The sequence below is a fragment of the Rhinopithecus roxellana genome, chromosome 20 (assembly GCF_007565055.1).
Source record: "Rhinopithecus roxellana isolate Shanxi Qingling chromosome 20, ASM756505v1, whole genome shotgun sequence".
Taxonomy (NCBI): Eukaryota; Metazoa; Chordata; class Mammalia; order Primates; family Cercopithecidae; genus Rhinopithecus; species Rhinopithecus roxellana.
Window position 1 is genome coordinate 80119870 of NC_044568.1, and position 25621 is coordinate 80145490.

Sequence of the window (25621 nt, forward strand, 5' to 3'; positions counted from 1 at the left end):
ATGTAAAGTGGTATATTTTTTTTTGAAAAGAACTGATGGCTCTGTAACTATGACCCTTAAATACAAGCATCAGTGGTAACTGATTCAGTACCTACACCAGGGGTTGGCAAACTAAAGCCCATTGTCCGCTTTCTGATGGGGCCTGTGAGCTAAGAATGCTTCTTACATTTCTATCATAAATGGCTGCATTTAGGACTATGTAAGTACCTGTATCATATCCTCAATTTTGCCTCTTGTCCCACAAAACCTAAACTATTTAATCAGGCCCTTTACAGAAACCATTTGCCAACTCTTGACCTATACTCACTCCACTACAGGGATCCTTCTTATAATATTCTTTTTTCATGCTTTGAGAAATTTAAAAGATACAGTAAGTACAAAAGAATAATGTAACATTCATAATGTCACCATCCAGAGATAATAAATATTAACATCTTGCAAGATCTGCCTTTACATTTTTTTAAAAAAGAAATGAAATATTACAATGATATCCCAAGTCCCCTTTAACTGCTGCATGCTGTACCAGGGGGTCTTAGCTTTACCTTTAAGCAATGTGCACCTTCTTGGGATAGGGCCTGGCCAGGGATCTGGCCATAGTGTCAGTGACCTCAACAAGATTAAGAATGGCTATTCCTAGGTCAGGCACACCTGTAATCCCAGCACTTTGGGAGGCTGAGGTAGGCAGATCACTTGAGGTCAGGAATCTAAGACCAGCCTGGCCAACATGGTGAAACCCCATCTCTACTAAAAATACAAAAACTAGCTAGGCATGGTGGTGGGCACCTGTAATCCCAGCTACTCGGGAGGCTGAAGTTGTAGTAAGCAAGAAAATGGTTATTCCACAACCCTGACTGGAATACAGGAAAGAGAGGCACCAGGTCACAATGGTCCTGTGTATTGATGGATTAACCACATAAAAAAGCTTTCTTTGGGCTTTGCATACAGCAGGCAATCCCCAAATTTATACTCAATTAATTGAACAGATGCCCCCAAAGCAGACACTTAACGGAGTGATTTTATGAAGACAGTAATAACGTAAAGGTTGTTATAAATTAAAGGAACAATAACAGAATGAAGCAAGGAGAGAAGAAGCAAGGAGGAATGGAAAGTCACTAACATGAAAGTCACAAGGGCAGCAGGTGCCACGCAACTCACACTATTTTTTTTTTTTTTTTTTTTGAGACAGGGTCTTACTCTTCTCTCCCAGGCTAGAGTGCAGTGGTGCGATCACGGTTCACAGCAGCCTTGACCACCCAAGGCTCAGGTGATTCTCCTGTCTCAGCCTTCGGGGTAGATGGGACTACAGGTGCGAACCACCATGCTCATACAATCTTAAGAGAAACCACACCCCTATCCAATAGGTAGCAAGCAAAGTACTTGCACATCTTCACATGTGATTTATGGGGAGAGAAATTTAAGTAATAAGAAACAACTCTAAAGTGTCCTGGAATCCTACTCCAGGAGTTTTTTTTTTTTTTTTTTTTTTTTTTGAGATGGAGTCTTGCTCTGTCACCCAGGCTGGGGTGCAGTGGCACGATCTTGGCTCATTGGAACCTCCACCTCCTCCTGGGTTCAAGTGACTATTCTCTTGCCTCAGCTGCTTCCCAAGTAGCTAGGATTACAGGCACCTGCCACCACTCCCGGCTAACTTTTGTATTTTTAGTAGACACAGGGTTTTGCCATGTTGGTCAGGCTGGTCTCCAACTCTGGACCTCGGGTGATCTGCCGCCTAGGCCTCTCAAAGTGCTAGGATCACAGGTGTGATTTATCATTCCTGGCCCCCACTCCACGTCTTCAGTGTCATTCTCTGGTTTCTTTCCTGACTTTTCTCCAAGGCTCTGAGCTTCTGGAGGGCAGGGCTGATACTTACTCCACCTCATGTGTTCCCCTTGTCTCCAAGGAACACGTGGAAACACGCAGAGAACATGTGCCGTCAATGTTAAAAGACGTAAAGATGAATATAACACGAAGCAAAATACCTGACCCCAATGTCAAAAGCTCCAGTCAGAATGCTACATCTCTTCAGCAAAACACGACACACATGTGGCCTTACTAAGACTGACTGCAGGCATTTGTTCCACAAATATGAAAATGCACAAGTATCTTTATGTTAAGATTTGGGTCTGTTTATGCATGAAGTTGAGGATGGTGTTATGCATGACAGAGAACAAGTGGAAACAGCCTCAGTGTCCAACAATGACAAGAGTTTAATGAATGTGCAATGTCTACAGAGTACAATGAGCTGTGGTCTGAGTTTTTAATGACCTGAGATAATGCTTTGTATGACATAATCTTATGCTTCCTAAATGCTCATTCATATATGATCAGCTATATGAAAAGAGGGCTTTTTTTTTTTTTTTTTTTTTTTTTTTTAAAGAGACAGGGTCTCACTGTGTCCTTGAGGCTGGAGTTCAGTGGTGCGATCTTGGCTCACTGCAACCTCGAAATTCTGGGTTCAAGAGATCCTCCCACCTCAGCCTCCCGAGTAACTAGGACTACAGGTGCGCAGCACCATGCCTGGCTAATTAAAAAAGTATATTCTGAGCTGGGTGCAGGGGCTCACGCCTGTAATCCCAGCACTTTGGGAGGCTGAGGCGGGCGATCACGAGGTCAGGAGATTGAGACGATCCTGGCTAACATGGTGAAACCCCGTCTCTACTAAAAATACAAAAAAATTAGCCGAGCCGGCGTGGTGGTGGGTGCCTGTAGTCCCAGCTACTCAGGGGGCTGAGGCAGGAGAATGGCGCGAACCCAGGGGGCGGAGCTTGCAGTGAGCAGAGATCGTGCCACCGCACTCCAGCCTGGGCGACAGAGTGAGACTCCAGCTCAAAAAAAAAGTATATTCTGTAGAGATGGGGTCTTGTTATGTCACCCAGGCTGGTCTCAAACTCCTGGCCTCAACTGATCCTCCCACCTTGGCCTCCCAAATCACTGGGATTACAGGTGAGAGCCACCACACCCAGCCAGCATTTCTCATTAACAAGAAACTGTTCATAAATGGATGGCTTATAAACCAAGCCACCACCCCCAATCCCCCAAGCTGTGCAACCAGAGTGCACCTGTATGTGAGACCACAAATGACACTAAAGGTGCGGGATTTCACAAAGCCGAAGAAAACGACACTGGGGAAGTCATTAGCAAATAAGGCTCTCATGGAGCGAACACACCTGCCCACATTAGCTCCTGAGAAGCCAATCATCAGATTACTGATGGATTCAGAAACAGACCCTTAGGAAGACTGATGAAATCTGAAAATAACCCTCAGTGATGCTGCTGCCAATGTCAAATGTAAAGTACAGGATGCTGTCAAAGAATTTTTTCAGACCATTTACTCCAAGGAAACCAAGTCGACACTTGCCTTCTTTTCCGTTCATTGTGAGTTGGTGCGTACCGGCAGTAACAACCATTTCATCGAATACAAGCTGAAATTAACTGATTGCCATACTTTGTCTCCTTTCTCAAGACAATGTCTCAAACCAACCTTTATTTTTATTTTATTGCCGTTTTCTGTAGCTGCGGTCTGCATTTTAAGTGAGCTTTTTTTTGGCGGCCATGATCTTTAGATAATGAGCCCTCCTGGGCTTGAACCCGTGAGGGGCTGGCCAGAGTCTGCGGGGGTGGGCACAGATCCCTTCCTGTTTCATGAAAGACACCATCAAGAAGGCCAGGTGTGGTGGCTCACACGCATAACCACAGCACTTTGGGAGGCCAAGGCAGGCAGACTGCTTGAGCTCAGGTGTTCCAGACCAACCTGGGCAACATGGAGAAACCCAGTCTTTATTGAAAATACGAAAATTAGCGGGGCATGGTGGGGAGCAACCATAGTCCTGGCTACTCGGGAAGCTGAGGCAGGAGAATCACTTGAACCTGGGAGGCGGAGTTTGCAGTGAGCTGAGGTCATGCCCCTGCACTTCAGCCTGGGCAATAGCGCGAGACTCCATCTCAAGAAAGAAAGAAAGAAAAAAAGGTGAGGTGTGGTGGCTCATGCCTGTAATCCCAGTACTTTGGGAAGCTGAGGAAGGTAGATTGCTTGAGCTCAGAAGTTTGCGACCAGCTCGGGCAAAACAGTGAGACCCAGTTTCTACCAAAAAGAAAGAAAAGAAAGAAAAGAAAGAAAAAAAGAAAGAAGGAAAGAAGGAAGGAAGGAAGGAAGGAAAGAAGGAAGGAAGGAAGGAAGGAAGGAAGGAAGGAAAAAAGGAAAGAAGGAAGGAAGGAAGGAAGGAAGGAAGGGGAGAGAGAGGGAGAGAGAGAGAGAGAGAGAGAGAGAGAGAGAGAGAGAGAGAGAGAGAGAGAGAGAGAGAGAGAGAGAGACCATCAAGAGCATCTTTGTCTGCAGAAGGCACAATTCACATACTCAAGATGAATGGATAAACGTAGAGGCTTACTATGAAAGAAAAATTCCTGCTTGTGGAGGCCAAAGGAGAATTCCGCGCCCTTGTATTCTATGCTGAGTGGGCTCCAGGGACCCTTACTTGGCAGATCCCTTTTGGACATCCCCGTGCTGAGCCTCTGTGGTCGCTGCACAGCTCCTTTCCTGAGGCAGCCCGTGGAGAGGAGCAGGTGAAGAATGGGCAGGAGGGTGAGCAGGTGGGACTCTGCCCCACACAGGTGTCCCAGCTCCTCTCTACTTGCCATCAACACCCATGCCCATGGTGCATTCTGCTCATCAACACGCTCTGGGGCACCCAACAGCAATGTTGTTGAGAACACAGGACCCAGGGTCACTGCCCAGGCCCCAAGCATTAGTGTCACCCACTACTTCGCAGCTGGGCGATGCTGGGGAATCCGATTTGTCTCCCTGAGCAGCAATTTCCTTGTCTACAAAATCAGAAGAAGAGTCCCTGGGGTGTACTATTTATTAAGTAGTCATTATTACTATTTTACAAGTATAGTGTCCTCTGTGTGCATGTGTTTCCTTCCTTTCTTCCTTCCTTCCTTTCTTCCTTCCTTCCTTCCTTCCTTCCTCCCTCCCTCCCTCCCTTCGAGATGTAGTCTCACTCTGTCACCCAGGCTAGTGGCGTGATCTCAGCTCACTGCAACCTCCGCCTCCTGGGTTCAAGCGACATTCTCCTGCCTCAGCCTCTCGAGTAGCTAGGATTAAAGGCACACACCACCACGCCTGGATAATTTTTAAATTTTTAGTAGCCATGGGGTTTCATCGTGCTGGCCAGGCTAGTCTCGAACTCCTGACCTCAAGTGATCTGCCTGCCTCAGCCTCCCAAAGTGCTAGGATTACAGGCATGAGCCACTGTGCCTGGCCATGTCTATTGCGTTTTAAATGACCAATGGAGTCACACAGACCCTCGAGGAAGGTGCTTTTTAGTACCTGCTGGTGGTGCTTCAGAGAGCCATCTTGGGGACAGGGGACCCTAGTGTGGTGAATAGGGGAGTGACAGAAGAAACACTGCCAGGAAGACTTCCGTTCCCACTCTGGCAACACTCAGCAGTGGGTCGGGGTACCAATGAAAGGAAAATCAGAAATTGTGTCCCTTACACATCCTTTTCATGTCCAGTCATTGAAAATATTTGTCAATAATAATGATGATAATGATAAGAATAGAAGTTCACCATCACTGAACACCTACCGGGAGTCAGACACTGTCTCAAGATACTGGATTATTTCATCTGATCCCCACAAAACCCATAGCTATCACTGCACTTGCTTCGTAGCTTTGTGACCCGAATGAATGACTCCGCCTCTAGGACCTGAATTTGTTTGTCGGCGAAACGGAAAAAATACCAGTACCTTGTGGGGTTGTGGTGTAGGTTTGCCACACCATGGGAGCAGCCGCTGACAATAATGTGAATAAAAATAAAAGTGAACATTGACCATGGCTCTCAAGAAGCCTGTTCATCTGCATTTTTTGGAAGAGAAATTGCTCTATTAGGTGCCTTCAGTGGCATAATGGAGGAGTGAGATCAGAGAATATCACAGTCCCCAGGGAGACAGAGCACACAGCACAGGGCCCCCACCCTCGGCAGGGTGGTCCCAGAGGAGGCTCAGTGGCTGAAGGAACATCACACCTGCCTGACGTGGCCCCTTTCATCTGGACAATGTTACTGCAGGGAACAGCGCCCTCACCTGGACTCCAACTGCACACAGCATAGTGCTTACAGAACGGAGACGTGTGAGAAAAAAGATTTCCTTTCCTCTTACTACGCCTGTGAAATTTAAAATAGACTCAAGAGTTAGAGGGCCTCTGCTCCTTACAACTGACGTGCTCAGTTTCCACACCTGTGCCGAAGACCTGGAGAAAGCACCTTTAAGGTCCTGACACAGGGGCTCACAGGACAGTGTCTGGCACCCAGGGGGCTTCACCTAAATGAGTGGTATTTGCTTTTGGAGAAGGAGTCTCACTCTGTCACCCAGGCTGGAGTGCAGTGGTGCAATCATGGATCACTGTAGCTTCAACCTTCCAGGCTCAAACGATCCTCCCACCTCAGCCTCCTGTGTAGCTGGGACCACAGGCGTGCACCACAATGCCTGGACTCATTTGTTGTGTTTTTTTTTTTTTTTTTTTTTTTTTGGTAGAGACAGCATTTCACCATGTTGCCTAGGCTGGTCTTGAACTCCTGGGCTCAAGCGACCCGCCCACCTCGGCTTCCTAAAGTGCTGGCATTACAGGGGTGAGTCACCATGCCTGGCCATGCTATTTTTTTTTTTTTTTTTTTACTTTCAAATCAATCAATTAATATGCAAACATTTTAAAGTAAAATTTAAAAGGCAATGAAATTAAGCATTTTTTAGCTTATTTTACAAAGCAACGTTGTAGATTTGTACTTACACTGTGGGAAATTAGTTACAGAAAATGTCAATGCAAGTGCAGTAAATAAAAAAATAACTTGAACTAGTAGACAGAATGAGCGTTTCACTGAGCTGGGGATATTGGAATTTTACAAATAATCTCACTGCTGATTGCAAAATGACACTAATTGCTATTTTTGAAACATGACCTCAAAAGAGAAGATATAATATTTTGACTTCATAAACTTCAACAGACACTGCTGTTTCCCATGCACTGGGGGCTCCTTTTTGCAATGTTGTGATGGAATTAAAAAATTAAATCATTTGTAGTTGGCCGGCTGTGTTGCCTCATGCCTATAATCCCAGCACTTTAGGAGGGGCTCAGGTGGGCGGGTCACCTGAGGTCAGGAGTTAAGAGACCAGCCTGGCCAACATGGTGAAACCCTATAGCTTCTAAAAATACAAAAATTAGCCAAGTGTGGTGGCGGGTGCCTGTAGTTCCAGCTACTTGGGAGGCTGAGGCAGGAGAATCACTTGAACCCGGGAGGTGGAGGTTGCAGTAAGCTGAGATTGCGCCACTGCACTCCAGCCTGGGTGACATAGTGAGACCCTCTCACAAAAAACAAAATAACAGAAAAACCCAAACATTTTTAGTTGAAGAGCAATCCACAGCCTCAGAGAAGAAACTTGTTTGTTTCGTTCATCCCTCTGTCCTCAGTGCCTAGCATGAGACCCATGCTATTTGCTGAATGGATAAACGTTGATTTAACTTCAGGAATCAGCAGCATACATTTACACATGCCAGATTCTCAATTTATAAATATTTACCATTGGGACTTGATTTCAACTTTAATTAGCCCAACTGTTAAGGATACCTCCAAAGTGAGAAATCTAATCTATCACTTCATACCAGATGTAGCTTTGGCAGTTGGTCTTTTATCTAGGTTTATAGAGAATGAGAATCAGACATTAAATGACTAGCATGCGATGTTTTACGGTGAACTGATCAGAACCTAAAAAATAGGCTAAACGTGGGAAAATGAATTCAAGACTAAATCTTAGGAAATAAAACAAAAAGGGAAAACTTCCTCAAACTGATAAGGCCCCACAAACTCTGGATTCTATAGATGCTTAAAAAAAAGTTGGGGGGGGGTAGGGCGGGGGCATGAGTGTGAGATGGTTTTTAAAAAATCTTTTTTTTTTTTTGAGACGGAGTTTTGCTCTTGTTGCCCAGGCTAGAGTGCAGTGGCACGATCCCTGCTCACTGTAACCTCCGCCTCCCAGATTCAAGTGACTCTCCTGCTTCAGCCTCCGGAGTAGCTGTGATTACAGGTGCGTGCCACCACATCCCGCTAATTTTTATATTTTTAGTAGAGATGGGGTTTCACCATGTTGACCAGGCTGGTCTTGAACTGCTGACCTCAGGTGATCCGCCCACCTCGCCCTCCCAAAGGGCTGGTATTATAGGCGTGAGCCACCACGCTCAGCCTAAAAAATTCATTTTAAATGGGAGGGCACCGTAACATGGTTGTCACTGCCCTATGGACAGGTCTGTTATATTTGGAAAAAAAATATGAAACTAAACATTCAAAGGTGTATCTACTGACACTTAATTGGTGAGGTATGTTAAATTAAATTGAGGCTCAAGCTGCCTCCTTACATACTTTATTTTTATTTACGTATTTTTTTGAAACAGGGTCTTGCTCGGTTGCCCAGGATGGAGTACAGTGGTGCAATCATAGCTTACTGCAGCCTTGGCTTCTGGGGCTGAACCAATCCTCCCACCTCAGCCTTCTGAGTAGCTGAGACCACCTGTGCATACCATTATGCCTGGTTAGTTAAAAAAAAAAATTCTTTTTGGTAAAGATGGAGTCTCACTATGTTGCCTGGGCTGGTCTTGAACTCTTAGGCTCAAGTGATCCTCCCCCTTCGGTCTCCCAAAGTGCTGGGATTACAGGTGTGAGCCACCATGCCCAGCCTTCTTACACATTTTAATTTCAGCCAAAGGTTTCTCTGTATACATAGTGAATGGATGTGTAAACAGAATAGAACATACTCTTGCCAATCTCTGGTTTTGGCCAATCACAGGCAGTCAACAGTACAAATAAGTCAACTGTGTTCAAATAAGACAAATGCTGAGTTGTAACCAATTTGGCTGTTTTTGTATCTCACTTCCGATTTCCATAGGTCACTTTCCTCTTTCTGTCCACAAGTCTCTCACCATTTGGCTGTGCTGGAGTCTTTCTGCGCCTCTATTCTGGTTAAGGGTCTGCCTGGATTTACGAATCATTCTTTGCTCAACTAAACTGTGAACTTTAATTTGTCTAAAGGTTTTTCTTTTGAAACAGGCGTGTGCTTTGAAAAATAAACAAAGGATCAAATTTTATCACTAAATTCCGTAAGAATTTTTCATCTACTTCAATGATTACCATCCTTTTAAACCAGTACCCCCTTTTGTTAAAATTAAAAGTAGCATGCATTCCTCATCTATCCTGAAAAATCTCAGACTGGCTGTAACTGTCTATCTTCCCGCACATCCCAGGAGCCAAGAGAATTTTGTCCAGCTTTAGTTCTTATAGCTTGAATTTTGAACAGAGTTGATCACTATTTCCCTTTCAAATCTACACAGCTATATCAGCAGGCAGCAGGCATGTCCCCAAACCAGGCCTGCCTGTCCTGGAGATTCTCACGAACCCCTGCAAGAAGGACGCCAGCACCCCAGGGATGAGAAGCATGCTGGTCTAGCTAATGGATAAAGCACAGTCACCTGCTGTGGGTTCCCCAAACGGTTCGGGATCACACAGAACAAGAAACACACCCTTACTGAGTGCTCACTATGAGCCAGACATGGTGCTAAGTGACTTGCTTTTTTTTTTTTTTTGAGATGGAGTGTCACTCAGTCACCCAGGCTGGAGTGCAGTGGCGTGATCTTGGCTCACTGCAACCTCTGCCTCCTGGGTTCAAGCGATTCTCGTGCCTCAGCCTCCCAAGTAGCTGGGATTACAGGCGCTCACCACCACACCTGGCTAATTTTTTGTATTTTTAGTAGAGATGGGGGTTTCACCATGTTGGCCAGGCTGGTCTCGAACTCCTGACCTCAGGTGATCCACCCGCCTCGGCCTGCCAAAGTGCTGGGATTACAGGTGTGAGCTGCTGCGCCTGGCCTGACTTGTCTTTTTGATTTTATATACGACTCCCCTTAAGGGATACACCAACTCGACAAGGTTGGGGTGAGTACCCTCATTTTATAAGTGAGAAAACTAAGGCAGAGTAATGTTTAGTGACTTATCTCAAGTAACTTAGGAAGCCAAATCCTGTTTGTTCACCTGCCAGGTTACAGGACCCCCCGCCCACCAGCCCAGACACTAATTTCCCCTGTACAAATCCCCAAGTTTTGCCTTATCTGCACAGTACTCATACTATTATTTACTCAATCATTTTCTTTATTTTTTCTTTTTTTACTTTTTGAGTCAGAGTCTTGCTCTGTCACCCAGGCTGGAGTGCAGTGGCACGATCTCAGCTCACTGTAACCTCCACTTCCCAGGTTCAAGCCAATGTCCTGCCTTAGCCTCCCAAGTAGCTAGGACTACAGATGCATGCCACCACACTTGGTTAATTTTTGTATTTTTAGTAGAGATGGGGTTTCTCCATGTTGGCCAGGCTGGTCTCGAACTCCTGAGCTCACGTGATCATTCAATCATTTTCTTTAAATTGATAAGATAGTTCTATTTTTTTCTAATGCATGTGAAGCTGATCACCCAATTATTAGACATCTTACATGTACCATGGACCCCCTTATCCACACTCCATCCCCAAATCACATCCTGGTCTTCAGGGGAACATGTGCCTCACCCAGGCATGCCCTCCACTGAGAACCTTCAGGAGGCTTGTTCTGGGCAGACCCTTCCGTGAGTCAGGCAGTTGTCACAATGGGGTCGTCAGATACATCCTAGACTTAGACACAGACAGAATGTGGACAAGGTTCTGGGGAGAACAAGAGCGACACCCCATTATGGGAACATTTCTCCAAGCCAAGAGTTGGAAAATTATCACCGGCAGGCCTACCACCTGTTTCTGTAAATAAAGTTTTACTGGAACACCGCCATACCCTGTTGTTTATGCACTGTCTGTGGCTGCTCTCTTATTATGAAGGCAGAGTTGAGTAGTTGCTACAGAGACCATAGAGCCACAAAGCCCAAAATGTTTACTAGCTGACCCTTTACAGAAAAGTTCTATTGACCCCTCTAGGTGAAGCATTTCCCATAAAAAAGTCAGCTTGTGGGCTGGGTGTGATGGCTCATGCCTGTAATCTTAGCACTTTGGGAGGCCAAGGTGAGCGACTTGAGGTCAGGAGTTCAAGACCAGCCTGGCCAATATAGTGAAACTGTCTCTACTAAAAATAACAAAATTAGCCAGACGTGGTGGTGTGCGCCTGTAATCCCAGCTACTTGGGAGGCTGAGGCAGGAGAAACCTGGGAGGCGGATGTTGCAGTGAGTGGAGATGGCGCCACTGCACTCCAGCGTGGGTGACAGAGTGAGACTCTGTCCCCCACCACCACCATAAAAAAGTCAGTTCATGAAAACTAATTCACAGTGATACAGATATTACCTGCTGATAAGTAGACTTGAATCACGCTTAATTCAATTCTATTAACCACTATTTACTTATTGGGGAGCTATATGAGAGTGTACTATATGACACTCTCGGCTAGGGGCTGGCCTTACAGAGGTGAGTAAGGCTGGGCTTCTGTTTCCTGGAGGAATCAGGATCTAAACAAGTGATTGCAATACAACTCAAAGGATGTCAGAGCAGGATTTGATGTTTTATTTTCCTGTAAAGTCGATTCTGGGAACTTGACCTTTTTGTTCTTTAAAACTTTGAACTTTTTTTTTTGAGACGGAGTCTTGCTCTGTTGCCCACACTGGCACGCATTGGCGTAATCTTGGCTCACTGCAACCTCCACCTCCAGGGTTCAAGCAATTCTTCTGCCTCAGCCTCCCAAGTAGCTGGGACTACAGGTGCCCGCCACCATGCCCGGCTAATTTCTGTATTTTAGTAGAGATGGGGCTTCACCATGTTGCCCAGGCTGGTCTTGAATTCCTGACTTGAAGCGATCCACCCACACTGGCCTCCCAAAGTGCTGGGATTACAGGTGTGAGCTACTGCGCCTGGCCAAAACTTTGAAATCTTAAAACTATAACCATGGGCTAAGATTTATCTTCTCTCTCTCTCATTTTCTAAAAAAGCATAAATACTAGAAATGAAACTCTAATTCTGTGAAATGACTCATTAACTTTTGCAAGGAAGATCAACTTATTGGAATTTTTCATAATTGCCAAATTTGCTCTGGGCTCTCTAATACACAGTTCTAATCTCTCTGCTGAGAATGGAAAAAAAGAAAAGGTATCGAGACATCAAGGGAAACATGGTCAGTTAAAGAGCTAGCTTTTGTTTTTTAAGACTGAGTTTCTAAATTGGGATCCATATTAAATGGATCACATATTAACCCTCTGCTGAAAGAGGCATAAGGAACAGAGACAATGTCCCGGTTCAACCAAGATTTCACTATCTACTATCTGTCTTTGCTACTCCAACTAGGTATTAGGCAAATTAAGGGGAAAACCAATTTTTACATCCCTTGGATGTGATGAAATTGATTATCCTCACGCAGGGAAAACGAAGACAGAAAATAACAGGTGCTACTTCACACTGGTATATCTATCCTGCCCTGATAACTGTTTATTTGTACCGGCTATTGACAGTGTTTTTGTATCATACAAAGAGGGTTTTCTACTGAGCTTCAAAAGTAGAAATAGGATGCATCTGTTTCTAGGGAAACCTGAGCTTGGAGGCTGGCGGGCTTCGGTTCACACAGCACACCCCTCTGCTCCCGGTGGTCCACTGCACAGTGACATCCCTCCTCCTCGTTTACCTCATCCCACTTTTAAAAATTAATGCAACAATGAGAGATGATTGTTGATGCTCATTATTAAATCATTTATTCATCCCACACAATGATTCAGAATTATTCATTAAGCTTGCTGGAAGGAAGCTGGGTTTTACCTCCACGGTGGTTTGGGGAGAGACGTGCTCTTTAAAAGGATATTTTATAACAACACAATTATCATAATTAAAAGCTACCCTGATATTCTGATGAGCTTTTGACATATTTTTGAGTACTGGCATTTCAGCACAAGGAGATAAATGAGACTGAAACAGTAGTAGGGAATAATATTGCCACGGGGGGAGAAAAAACCAAAGGCATATTAAATACCAGCTGCCATCGTCACCCCCAATTTTATCCCAGCTTTTAAGTTAATGAATTTTACAAAATATCACTTGAACTTCTGGCTTTCCAAAATGAGTTCCAATTACGTTGTTGTGACCTGAGGCCCCAGGAGCGTCCACCTACCTGAGCTTCCAAGCCCAGCAAGTCTCTCTGCCTGCAGCAGAGTGCATCCACATCTGACTCATATCTCTTTCTGATATTGCCTAAGATTTGTTCTGCGTTTGGAAGGTCATTCAGCAAAGGGCCTGGTTTGGCAGGCCGCGGAAACTGACAGGGAATTGCGGAAAGGGCCCTCATCTCTGGCCTTCTCTGTGAAGCAGGTTTGGGTGAAGACCCTTAGGCCAGTGGCCAAGAAGAGGTGTCTTTGTATACCCGCAGGTGTTGCCTAGAGGAAGCAGTGGGAGGGAATGCTTGGGAAGAGAGAGACAGACTGATGAGTGACCCCGGAGAGCCAGCCTAAGGACCGGAGTAGAGAGAGGCACAAGTGGCTTCCCTAAGACCGAAGCCACAGAGGCCACGGGTTGGGAACTTGATGGTCTGAACATGCTCCTGTCGCCCAGGCTGGAGTGCAGAGGCGCAATCTCGGCTCATTGCAATCTCCACCTCCCAGGTTCAAGTGATTCTTCTGCCTCAGCCTCCCGAGTAGCTGGGATTACAGGTGGGCACCACCAGGCCTGGCTAATTATTGTATCTTTTAGTAGAGACAGGGTTTCGCCCTGTTGGCCAGCCTGGTCTCGAACCCCTGACTTCATGTGATCCGCCTGCCTTGGCCTCCCAAAGTGCTGGGATTACAGGCGTGAGCCCCCACACCTGGCTCAAAGGCTTTGACTCATTCATTCATCCCACAAATACTGATAAAGCATTTATTATGAGCGAATATCAGAGCCAGGCCTCCCAACTGCATAGCTGAATATAACCCTGTCCCTGCCCTCAGGGAGCTGGGAGTTTAGTGGGGATTCAGACAAGTCAACACTTGCAAATCCATTTGACAAGTGCTGGGATAAGAGAAGCTGAAGAACTTGGGGCACAGAGGAGGGGAGAGCCTTATACAGAAGGTGTCAAAGTTGAGTGGGAGGTGGGATGTGGTGTCTCACACCTATAATCCCAGCGCTTTGGGATACCCAGGCGGGAGGGTCACTTGAGGCCAGGAATTTGATACCAGCCTGGGCAACACAGTGAGCCTTCCATCTCTGCAAAAAATAAAAAATTAGCCAGGCATCGTGGTGCTCTATTGTAGTCTCAGCTACTTGGGGGGCTGAGGTGGAAGGATCACTTGAGCCCAGGAATCCAGAGCTGCAGTAAGCTATGATCACAACATTGCACTCCAGCCTGAGTGACACAGTAAGACCCCATCTCAAGAAAAAAAAATGCTGAGGCCAGGCATGGTGGCTCACACCTATAATTCCAGCACTTTGGGAGGCTGGGGCAGGCAGATCACTTGAGGTCAGGAGTTCGAGACCATCCTGGCCAACATGGTGAAACCCCATCTCTACTAAAAATGCAAATATGAGCCAGGCGTGTTGGTGCGCGCCTGTAATCCCAGTTACTCGGGAGGCTGAGGCAGGATAATCACTCGAACTCGGGAGGTTGAGGTTGTAGTGACCCGAGATCATGCCACTGCACTACAGCCTGGGTGACAGAGTGAGACTCTGTCTCAAACAACAAAAAATTGCTGAGTGGGCCTAGGCAGGTGAAGCAGAAGCGGCTGGAGGGGAAGGCAGATGTGACTGAGAAGGGCCCTGGACACTGCAGTGAGGAACTGGGCCAGACCTGGGGGTGAAGGGAAGCCTCACACTGGGCAGTCAGTTACATGCCCATCTTGCTATTAGGTGCAGAATGAACTAGAATGGGCAAGAGCAGAGCAGGAAGCACTGTGCAGAGCTGCTGCTGGGACCCAGATTAGACAGTGGACAGGCTACAGAGACAACTGAAGGGACATGAAATGACCAAGAGCCTTCAGCTAGTGAGCTCCTCCGGAGACGGAGCCACTGGATTCCAGCGCCTGATGTCACTGAGAGTGGAATAAGGAAACTAACCCCCCTGCTCTGTCTCACGCCTACCAAGCAGCCTCCTGATTATAATTGGGCTTCCCATGTAGCTCTGCCTACGGGAAGAGAAAGCCCTGCTGGGGCAGAGGCCGGGGCTGCAGTCTTGCCCTAAATGAATCAACTGCCATTCTGGTTGTGGCTATCAGTCTCTGGGAGCTGGCATAACTGGAGACACAGACCAGCTTGTGGTTTGCCAACAGCTATGGTTCCTGAGCTTGAGGGGTTGCAGTTCTGAGTGAGCAGTGGGCTGGGGCATCATGGATACGATGCCACCGTGTAGGGCCCTTGGTGGGTGGTCAACAGGCTTCTCCCAAGGATGCTCTGTTAGAGCTCACACTTGTAATTTATAACTCTTTTGGGGGCCAAGGCAAGGGGATCATTTGAGGCCAGGAATTCAAGCCCGGCCAGGTGCAACACAGTGAGACCCCATTTCTACAAATAATTTAAAAATTAGCTGGGCACGGTGGCATGTGCCTATAGTCCCAGTTTCTCAGAAGGTAGAGGTGGGAAGATTGCTTAAGCCTAGGAGGTCGAGGCTGCAGTGAGCCATGATCACGCCACTGCACTCCAGTCTGGGTGACAGAGCAAGACTCTTTCAATAAATAAATAAATAAAATAAATTTAGAGCTGTGGGTCTTCTCGATATCTGGGGGTGCTCCGTCCTACAATGGGAAAACCACAGAACTACATACCACTCAGGAATGTGGTTGATAAGAACAAAGAACTCAGGGCAGTCATGGGTTTTACTCATCTAACATTAGATCTGGCTGGCTGCGGTGGCTCACACCTGTAATCCCAGCGTTTTGGAAGGCCGAGGTGGGTGGATCACCTGAGGTCAGGAGTTTCAAGGCCAACCTGGCCAACACGGTGAAACTAAACCTGGCCAACCTGCCTCTACGGAAAATACAAAAATTAGCAGGACATGGTGACGGCCGCCTGTAATCCCAGGTACTCAGCAGGCTGAGACAGAAAAATTGCTTTAACCCAGGAGACCGAGGTTGCAGTGAGCCAAGATCGTGCCACTGCACTCCAGCCTGGGTGACAAGAGCGGGACTCCATCTCAAAAATAACCCACTATTGAATATGAAAGGAATCACTTCCGTGGCATTAAATGTTCTCTCTGGCTTCATTCTCCGTTACAGAATAGTCTCTACGGTGGTGCGCATGCCATCCTGATGCTTTTTTTCCTTGTCATCAAGACAGTTTTCTGCACCAACTGAAGCATGGCATGAAATTTCAAAGGCCTTAATAGAAGTTTTCTAACTTTATCTCCATGGAACAGCTGGAAGACGTCTCCAATTATATGAGGTTTTTGCAAAATGTCTCGAAAACACGGAAGTGTCGGCTGGGTGTGGTGGCTCACACCTGTAATCCCAGCACTGTAATTCCAGATGGGACTAAATCCGTTCCTCTCTCCCGATTCTAGAGGAGAACTTAATCCACCTCACCAGAGGAAAACTGATCACGTCCTGTGGCCTTGAGAAGCCAACATAGGCAAATCACTTGAGGTCAAGGAGTTTGGAACCAGCCTGGCCAACATGGTGAAACTCCATTTCTACTAAAAGTACAAAAATTAGCCGGGCGTGGTGGTCAGCGTCTGTAATCCCAGCTACTTGGGAGGCTGAGGCATGAGAATCGCTGGAATCTGGGAGGCGGTGGTTGCAGTGAGCCGAGATTTTGCCACTGCACTCCAGCCTGGGCAACAGAACAAGACTTTGTCTCCAAAAAAAAAAAAGGAAAAAGAAAAAAAGAAAGAAAAGAAAGTAAGCCCTGGTGAAAGGAAGAATGAGGACAAAGAGAAGAGGCACAACCGTTGGCAAAACTGGAATTTGCCAAGTCACTGGTAACCCAGGGAATCTACCTAGAATAGACTGTTTCTCTTGAAAGGCCCATAGCAGGTGCTATCAGAAAAATAAAGGAGGTGGCTGGGCTAGTGCCTCAGAGCGCCGTCAGAAACTGAGATGTGACCTCCAGAAATGGAGCGTCTTCATTCTGTGTGTGCACGCGTGTTACATGTATGACTGGCGGCAAAAGATGGGACTAAATCCATTACTCTCTCCTGATTCTGGAAGAGAACTTAATCCACCTTGCCAGAGGAAAACTGATCAGGCCCCAGGAACTGTCCACTAAAGTCACATCCCAGGATTTCCTGGGTCACAGCTGACGAATACTGGAGGGAAGCTTGGCTCTTAAAGATCGTCTGCCCTTGAGCAAGGTGCCTGCTTCCCAGAGAAGTGAAAGCAGATGTCCCTGGCATCTTGCCTTCTCCTAAGGCACATGCAAGCCACATTCACACCCACCTGCACCACCTGGTCTCCTTCCCCCAATAAACCCCTCCTGCCACTTCTAGAACCCCCATCTTCAACTATGAGCAGCTATGGCACACTGAGTACTTAGGCTACGGGCTGTTCTCCATGTCTTGGAGGCCTTTCTCATTTACTCCTCGAAACCATCCTGCAAGAGGGCTACTATTACTATTCCTGTTTTACAGACGAGGAAACTGAGGCGCAGGAGGATTAGGTAGCCAGCCATGCAGTCTGCAAGTCCAAGAGCTGGGATCAGAACTCCCAGCCTAGTCCTCTCTCCCTTTTTGCCACACTGCAGCGGGACGGGAGAAGGATCTGGAAATGCCCTCTCTAGACGTGCCCTTCCTCCCTGAAACCCGTGGCCCGGGACATCTACCTGCGTGGATGAACTTGTCTGCCAGCTTCTTCCGAGCGGGCTTGCTGAGGTTGAAGTAGTCGTCGTCGTCCTCGTCAATGCTCTCCAGGAACAGCGGGATGTGCTGGAAGACGATGGCATGCTGGCAGTGCCGCTGCCTCGCGATGCTCAGCTGCTCGTCCAGCCACTGGTCCTGCGCCTGCTTCAGGCTGGGGCACTTGGAGGGGTTCTGGTAGAACTGGGAGTTGAGGACCAGGAACAGGACGCCCCCGACCCAGAAGCTGAAGTAGTCGTCTCCCCAAGTTTGGCAGAACTCCTCGACGGTCTCGGCCGAGGGGGCGTTGCCGATGTCGTGGTTGCCGCTGACGAGGACCAATGGGATTGCCCTGTCCACCGTTCTGAGCACTCGCTTCAGGTCCTCCGTCTGCTCCGTCCGCCACGGCTTCCCTGGAAGAGCGAGGGTCACGTCCTGAGACAGCCAGAGGCTTATTCACTTGAAATGACTAACTTAAGTACTTACTAACATAAAATTAAAAGAGAGAGTAATCTAGAAATCCACTTGACCTGGCACATGGAAACTGCAAAATGCAGTCATGTGCTAAAAGCAAACCAACAAGTCCGATGGGGGCCTCTGCCCATCCTTCCCCACGACACTTTAGAAATTCCATGACTACATGGCCCCCTGCCCCATGTTGCTGAGTGATGGTGTGAAGTCAATTCTGAGATTAAATATTAGTGGACTGAGTGCGGCGGCTCACATCTGTAATCCCAGCACTTTGGGAGAGTGAGGTGGGAGGGATCACTTGAGCCCAGGAATTCGGAGACAAACCTAGGCACTATAGTGGGCCCCTGTCTTCATAAAAAGAAAATCAGGCTGGATGTAGTGGCTCACACCTGTAATCCCAGCACTTTGGGAAGCACAGGTGGGTGGATCACCTGAGGTCAGGAGTTCGAGACCAGCCTGGACAACGTGGTGAAACCCCATCTCTACTAAAAATACAAAAATTAGCTGGGTATAGGTGCGGGCGCCTGTAATCCCAGCTACTCGGGAGGCTGAGGCAGGAGAATCGCTTGAACTCGGGAGGCGGAGGTTGCAGTGAGCCAAGATCAGCCATTGCACTCCAGCCTGGGCAACAAGAGTGAATCTCTGCCTTAGCCTCCCAAAGGAGTGGGATTACAGGCGTGAGCCACCGCGCCCAGCAGAACATGCATTCTCTAACTGTTGAATACCAAGTTCCTCATATTTCCACTCAATCAAACTCATTAATGGTGTGGTTCAAATTTTCTGTGACATTATCCTTTTCTTTTGGCCTGTTGATGTATATTTGTTTCTGAGAGACTTGGTTAAGTTGTCACTGTAACTGTGGATTGATCTGTCTCTTTTTGTAATTCTACCAAGGTTCATGCCATTTACTTTTAGTTACATTGTTAGATGTGTAAGAGTTCAGAATTTCAATATCTCACTGAAATAGTTAAACCTAATGAAATAAATAAATATTAAGATAAGAAACAGGCGATCTATATTAACGCTATGAGAAGATCTTTAATATAAAGTAAGTTAATAATATAAGGCACAGAGGAATAAAATCAAACATAAATTTTTAAAAGCCTCACATATATTCATGTATTATGAATAAAATGTCCCCCAAGATTCAAAGAAAACTGTTAACTCTGGTTAAATCCAGGAAACAGAATGAGAGAGGAAGGGAGTCTTACATTTGGTTTAAAACCTTTATATGAGGCTGGTGCAAAAGTAATTGCAGTTTTTGCCATTGAAAGTAATGGCAAAAAATCACAATTACTTTTGCACCAACCTAAATACTACTTTCTTTCTTTCCTTGCCTCTCTCCCTTCCTTCCCTCCTTTCCCTTCTCCCTTCCTTCTTTCCTTCCTCCCTTTGCCCACGCTTATGTATAATTTTCACTGGAAAAAAAAAAAAAAAGAACTCAAAGGTTTTGGCTCCATGGTTCTAGGGCTTAAAGAAGATCGAGGAAGCCAGCCAGGTGGCTGGAATGAATGTTTGGACTCGGGGCCCCAGGGCCAGCCTAGATCAACTCAGACCAGCCATGAGGCCAACGTGGACTGCAGACAAACCCCCAGCACCCCTGGAAGAGAGGACTCTTGGTCCCTGGAGCAGGCAGGACCTGCTTCTACTGAAGGCTGAGCAGACTGGGCTTCGGACCCCAGCTCCTGCTGCAGGGGTCAGCCAGCCTTTCCTGAGCGCATTCCACTGGCCCCCAGAGATGGAAGGTGGCTGCACGGCCTGAAGCCCAGTGGAGGGAACCTTAGGGAGAAGCAGGTTCTGCCTGCACCAGAAACCAGGAGGCCTCTCTCTCGGAGGTGCTGGGATTCGTTCACCTGCCGTCTGCATCGAAGGTGCCATTGATTGACATTGCTTCTTTAGCCGGACCCGGACTGTAGGCATCTGTGTTGACTTACATGATCCTCTCTAAGACTCCATTGGTTGGTTCTTTTCCCATGCCAGTTTAGGAATGACAAGTCCTTTGTGGCTTTGAACACAACAAACTCGCTCAAAGAGACCCTTGTGGTCCAAGGCTGATTCATCACCACTTTCCTCACTGGATTTTCTCAAAGACCTGAAAGCGGACCCTCTTACTTCCTCTTCTTTCTGTTCACACTGACTTGGGGATTTGGGGACATTCGATCACTGACAATACTTTCTAGCACTTCCTACAGGCCAGGCACTGTTCTCAGAGCTGTGTGTGCCCCGACTCACTTCCTCTGGACACCAGTGGAGGAGCAGGGATTTGAACTTGGTGGTCCAGATCAGGGTGCTGTCTACAGGGTCCTGGTCACAAACTAAGGTCCTCGCTCTTAGGGTGACTTCCCTTGGCTGCCCTGAGACACAGGATGAGGACTTTATAATACACTGGGGTGCAGAGCATCCCCTGTTCTTGGTTTTCAAAGGCATTAATCATGGCCCTTCACCTGCTAACTGAGGCAGGTATGGAAAATGTCCGAATCCCTAATGACCATAAACAGAAAAGTTAAGAAGGGGCAGTTCAAAAGAAAGGCTTACTTGAGAAGGAAACCTTGTCTGGAAGCAACCAACAAGGAAGAGCTGGGAATTACACACGGTAACATGATGTGTGTTTCCAAACAAAGAGGGATGCTGCTTTTGGGGAAACCACCAATATCCTCCAATAATCTGTTAAAAAACAAAAACAAAAACAAAAACAAAAACAAAAACAAAACCATGCAGCTCATCTTCCCTGAATTTCCTCCAGCAAAGATGAGCCTCTTGGCAGGGCGTAGTGACTGATGCCTATAATCCCAGCACTTTGGGAGGCCGAGGCGGGCAGATCACTTGAGGTCAAGAGTTCAAGATCAACCTGGCCAACATGGTGAAACCCCATCTCTGCTAAAAATAGAAAAATTAGCCAGGCGTGGTGGCGTACACCTGTTATCCCAGCTACTTGGGAGGCTGAGGCAGGAGAATCGCTTGAACCCGGGAGGCGGAGGTTTCAGTGAGCAGCTGAGACCGCGCCACTGCACTCCAACAACAGAGTGAGATTCTGTCTCAAAAAATTATTTATTTATCTATTGTTGAAAAATAATAATAAAAAAAGATGAGCCTCCTTCTTGTGTAGCTTTTCCAACACTTTCTATACCTCTTGCACAGAGTCACAAGCGCTGCGGTGGAGTGAGTGTGCCCCGGGGTTGGTCTCTTGCCCCTTACGAGCTGCACGGCCTTGGGTAAGTCCCTTGGTTCCTCTGAGTCTTGGTTTCATCGTGTATGAAATGGGGATGATAATTCCCATCCCTCCGGAATGGCTGTAAGAATTCCTACTAGGATAATGATGCCTAGAGTCTGGTACAAACAAGAATGCAAAGCTGTCAGCTGTCTGCTTTCCACATCCCATCCCCCGAAATGTAATGAATTCTTCCATTTTTATCAGTGACCCACTGTGTGTGCCTAACAACCAGTAAATCGTTTCGGAAGGAATGAAAATCTTCCCCAGGGACAGAAATAGTTTTTAGTTAAGAATTTAGAAATAAAAGAGTAAATCCTAGATTACAACAAGCCAAGTTGAATGCAAACGTTTGCATGATCTTTAACAAGCTCTCATTTGCATATATCAGAATCTCTGTAGGGTTACATAAAATATTAACAACAACTTAGTATTAACAAAGATCACAGCACAACTTAGCAGAGCTTCCTGAAAAATAGTCCCATGTGGCTGGGCGCAGTGGCTCATGCCTGTAATCCTAAGACTTTGGGAGGCTGAGGTAGGAGGAGGATCATTTGAGGTCAGGAGTTCGAGACCAGCCTGGCTAATGTGGCAAAACCCCATCTCTACTAAAAATACAAAAATTAGCTGGGCGTGGTGGCATGGGCCTGTAATCCCAGCTACTCAGGAAGCTGAGACAGGAGAATTGCTTGAACCCGGGAGGCGGAGGTTGCAGTGAGCCAAGATTACACCATTGCACTCCAGCCTGGGTGACAAGGGCAAAATTCTGTCTCAAAAAAGTCCCATCGTATATGAGAACCCAGTCTCATCGTATATGAGGCTGGCCAAAGCCAACCTCACCAGCATCATGAACAGAAAAAAATAGAAACCTGTCCAAGGACACAGAGCTTCAATGAGTTTCCTGTCTCATGCAGGGTTCTGTGTTCACAAAAAGAATGTATATAAAGGACAGGAAGAAAGGCAGGGAAACAAGGGGAAAGACTCTGAAAAATGGCAAGAAATGACTCAGAAGAGGGGCAGAGAAGGATTGTTCTGGGGTCTGCAAGGCGGATAAGAGGTATCTGCTAAGTGGGTGCCAAGAGTTCCAGGATCCCAATGTCAGCACACACCTGACCCGCATGGAGAGGAGTCCTGGGTGGGAATGGCGAGAGCAGTGTGGAAAGCTGCAAAGTGTTTAAAACACTTAAAAAAACTCTAATGCAATCGGTCAAAATAAAACTAGGAAGTAAAAAGCATTATAACGATAATTACAAAATTCTTATTTGTATCAGTGGTACTGTGAGAGGTATGATTTATTTTTTTCCATATTCATTAAGGCAGACACTAGTATCTTGGTTGTTTTCCAAATAGCCTTAAAATACATTATCTAATAAAATCTCTTTGTGAATTAGGAAGAGAAATAAACATCCTTAACTGGATAAAGGACATCTGTAAACAAGTATAGCTATGATCAAAGGTAATGGTGAAAGACCGACTGCCTTCCCCCAAGATCAGTAACAAGACAAGGAGGTCTGATCTCACACTCTCACTGAAATTCATACTAGAAATCCTAGTCAGTGCAATAGGCAGGCAGGCAGGCAAGCATGGAAGGAAGGGAAGGAAGGAAAGGAAGGAAGGAAAGGAAGGAAGGAAAGGAAGGGAGGAAGGAAGGAAGGGAAAGGAAGGGAAGGAAGGAAAGGAAGGAAGGAAAGGAAGGAAGGGAGGAAGGAAGGGAAGAAAGGGAAGGAAGGAAAGGAAGGAAGGAAAGGAAGGAAAGGAAGGGAAGGAAGGCAAGGAAGGCAAGGAAGGCAGGAAGGCAGGAAGGAAAGGGAAGGGAAGGGAAAAAAGGGAAGGAAGGGAAGGAAGGGAAGGAAGGGAAAGGAGGAAGGGAGGAAGGAAGGAAGGGAAGGAAGGGAAGGAAGGGGAGGAAGGGAGGGAAGGGAAGGAAAGGAAGGAAGGGGAGGAAGGGAAGGAAGGGGAGGAAGGGAAGGAAGGAAGGGAAGGGGAGGAAGGGAAGGAAGAGGAGGAAGGGAGGGAAGGGAAGGAAAGGAAGGAAGGGAAGGAAGGGGAGGAAGGGAAGGAAGGAAGGAAGGGAAGGGGAGGAAGGGAAGGAAGGAAGGAAGGGAAGGGGAGGAAGGGAAGGAAGAGGAGAAAGGGGAGGAAGGGAAGGAAGGGGAGGAAGGGAAGGAAAGGGAGGAAGGGAAGGAAGGGAAAGAAGGGAAGGAAGGGGAGGAAGGAAGGGAAGGAAGGATGGGAAGGAAGGACGGGAAGGAAGGAAGGTAAGGAAGGGAAGAAAAAGAAGGAAGCAAGGGAAGGAAGGATGGGAAAGAAGGAAGGGAAGGAAGGGAAGGAAAGAAGGACAGGAAGAAAGGAAGGGAAGAAAGGAAGGGAAGGAAAGAGGGATGGGAAAGAAGGAAGGGAAGGAAGGGAAGGAAGGAAGGGAAGGAAAGGAAGGAAGGAAGGAAAGAAAGGAAGGGAAGGAAAGAGGGATGGGAAGGAAGGAAGGGAAGGAAGGAAGGGAAGGAAGGGAAGGAAGGAAGGAAAGGAAAGAGGAACGGGAAGGAAGGAAGGGAAGGAAGGAAGGGAAGGAAGGAAAGGAAGGAAGGAAGGGAAGGAAGGGAAGGAAGGAAGGGAAGGAAGGAAGGGAAGGATGGAAAGGAAGGAAGGGAAGAAAGGGAAGGAAGGAAGGGAAGAAAGGGAAGGAAGGGAAGGAAGAAAAGGAAGGAAGGGAAGGAAGGGAGGGAAGAAAGGGAAGGAAGGAAGGGAAGAAGGAAAGGAGGGGAAGGAAGGAAGGGAAGGAAGAAAAGGAAGGAAGGAAGGAAGGGAAAAAAGGAAAGGAAGGAAGAGAAGAAAGGAAGGGAAGGAGGGGAAGGAAGGAAGGAAGGGAAGGGAAGGAAGGAGAGGAAGGGAAGGAAGTAAGGGAAGGAAGGAAGGGAAAGAAGGAAGGGAAGGAAGGGAAGGAAGTGAAGGAAGGGAAGGGAAGGGCATACAGATTAGAAAGAAAGAAATCAAACAGTCTATTCTCATAAGACAAGACTGTCTCCACAAAAAAATCCCAAATAATCTACAAAAAGCAAAATAAAACAAAACAAAACATCAAAGACTCCTAGCACTAATAAAAGAAATTAGCTTGGATGCAAAGTAAATATATAAAAATCAATAGTATTTCTATATCCTAATATAAAAATTAGAGGTTTAACAAGGAAGGATTTAAGAGATATTTGGGAGGTAGAATTGACAGGAATCCTCTTGTACTGGTTACAGGAAGGACTCAAAATTAATTCCCAGACATCTGAGCAACTGGGAGGCTGGTCATGTTGTTTACTGTCAGGGAAAAGACTAGGAGAGAAACAGGATACAGGCAGAAATCAAAAGCTCAGTTTGAATATAAAATTCGATGTATTGTTACAGGCAAAAAAAAAAGTGGGGGTTAACAGACAAATTGGACCTCATGAAAATTTAAAACGTTTGTGCATCAAAAGACACTGTCAACAGAGAAAAAAGTACAAACCACAGAATGGGAGAAAATATTCTCAAATTAAACATCTGATAGGGAATTAATATCAGAATATATGGAGAACTCCTAAAACTCAACAACCACTAAAACAACCCAACTCAAAAGTTGGCAAAGGATTCAATAGACATTTCTCCAAAGAGGATACATAAATGGCCAATAAGGACATTAAAAAGGTGCCCAACACGACTACTTATTAGAGAAATGCAAATCAAAACCACAATGAGATACCACCCCATACCCATGAGGATAGCTACTATCAAAGAGACAGAAAATAACAGGCATTGGTGAGGATGTGGAGAAACTGGAAACCTTGTGCATTGTTGATGGGAATGAAAAATGGTGTAGCCACTGTGTAAAACAATATGGTGACTCCCCCCAAAATTAAACATAGAATTACCAGATTATCCAACAATTCTGTATCTGAGTATGTCTCCAAAATAACTGAAAGCAGGGTCTCAAAGAGATGTTTTCATACCTATGTTCACAGTAGCATTATTCACAATAGCTTAAACATGGAAGCAACCCAAATATCCACTGACAGATGAATGGATAAGCGAACTGTGGTATATCCATACAATGGAATATTATTCAACCATAATAAAGAAGGGAATTCTGACACATGCTACAACATGGATGAACCTTTAGGATATATGCTAAGTGAAATAAGT

General features: G+C 46.3%; 1 protein-coding gene across 3 annotated transcripts in view; it reads right to left on the minus strand.

Moving 5' to 3' along the window:
• Positions 1–25621, minus strand: part of CPPED1 (calcineurin like phosphoesterase domain containing 1) — a 138784-nt gene that overhangs the window by 24983 nt on the left and 88180 nt on the right. For all 3 annotated transcript variants that reach the window (XM_010358682.2, XM_030924949.1, XM_030924950.1), the window contains exon 3: positions 17766–18191. In XM_010358682.2, coding sequence (XP_010356984.1) covers positions 17766–18191 — 426 coding nt within the window. The remainder of the gene's footprint in view (positions 1–17765; positions 18192–25621) is intronic.